Source organism: Tarenaya hassleriana, unplaced genomic scaffold, assembly GCF_000463585.1.
Source record: "Tarenaya hassleriana unplaced genomic scaffold, ASM46358v1 Cleome5, whole genome shotgun sequence".
Classification (NCBI taxonomy): Eukaryota; Viridiplantae; Streptophyta; class Magnoliopsida; order Brassicales; family Cleomaceae; genus Tarenaya; species Tarenaya hassleriana.
In genome coordinates this window covers 1,812,255-1,813,212 of record NW_010967707.1, presented here as the reverse complement: position 1 = coordinate 1,813,212, position 958 = coordinate 1,812,255, and the positions used below count along the sequence as shown (strand labels likewise).

The following is a 958-nucleotide window of genomic DNA, read 5'->3' as shown; positions in this document are numbered from 1 at the left end:
ATATATATATATTACATTAAAGCGTAAGAATGTTGATTGGTCAGAAATTAGGAAAATAATAGATGTGCAGTAAAATAGTAACAAAAACAAATTAAGTGTATGGGCCCCACGCCCACGTGATTTCTACGTTCCTAATTATATTCCTTCCTCTTCTTTCTTTCTTCCTATTCCTCTTTCACCAGAACCTCCTTTTAGTGTTTTATTTTCTTGTTTGGACGAAAATAATGTAACTCTTTCTCCTTCTATCTTCCTCTCTCTAAAAACCCTAGACACCGGGAAAAAAAAACCCGATCCGACGAAATCTCCAAACTGATCGGTCGCTCCATGCGGATTCAATCTCCAACAAAAAAACCCTAGTTTTTGTGTACATATAGTCGCCTTTAGTATATATAACATCTCCTATGGATTCCACCATTTCCGGGTTACACCGACCCGATCCGTTCCACGGAGACGACCCGGGTCCATCTTCCTCCACCGCAAACGCAAACGCAGCTTCATCGTCGCAGCCGAGTAGGTACGAGTCGCAGAAGCGGCGCGATTGGAACACGTTCCTGCAGTACCTGAAGAACCACAAGCCGCCGCTAACGCTGTCGCGGTGCAGCGGAGCGCACGTGATCGAGTTCCTGAAGTACCTCGACCAGTTCGGGAAGACCAAAGTCCACGCGGCGGCCTGTCCGTATTTCGGACTCCCAAACCCTCCGGCTCCGTGCGCGTGTCCGTTGAAGCAGGCGTGGGGAAGCCTCGACGCGCTGATCGGACGGCTGAGAGCGGCGTACGAGGAGAACGGTGGACGGCCAGATTCGAACCCTTTCGCTGCACGCGCCGTCAGGATTTATCTCAGGGAGGTGAAGGAGGGTCAGGCTAAGGCTCGTGGGATTCCGTACGAGAAAAAGAAACGGAAGCGAAATCTTCCTTCTGTCCCGGCGACCGCCGTTAACGTGACGGGGGCTCCGTCGAC

At 50.4% G+C, this 958-nt stretch overlaps 1 protein-coding gene across 3 annotated transcripts in view; it reads left to right on the top strand.

Moving 5' to 3' along the window:
* Positions 1-235: 235 nt before the first annotated feature.
* The window catches only part of LOC104826280 (protein LIGHT-DEPENDENT SHORT HYPOCOTYLS 6-like), a 1,679-nt gene continuing 956 nt past the window's right edge, over positions 236-958 (top strand). For 2 of the 3 annotated variants that reach the window (XM_010558893.1, XM_010558895.1), the window contains exon 1: positions 236-927. In XM_010558893.1, coding sequence (XP_010557195.1) covers positions 402-927 — 526 coding nt within the window. In that variant the 5' untranslated portion in view covers positions 236-401. Of the gene's footprint in view, positions 946-958 lie in introns of all 3 variants that reach the window. The other variant, XM_010558894.1, reaches the window with a different exon arrangement.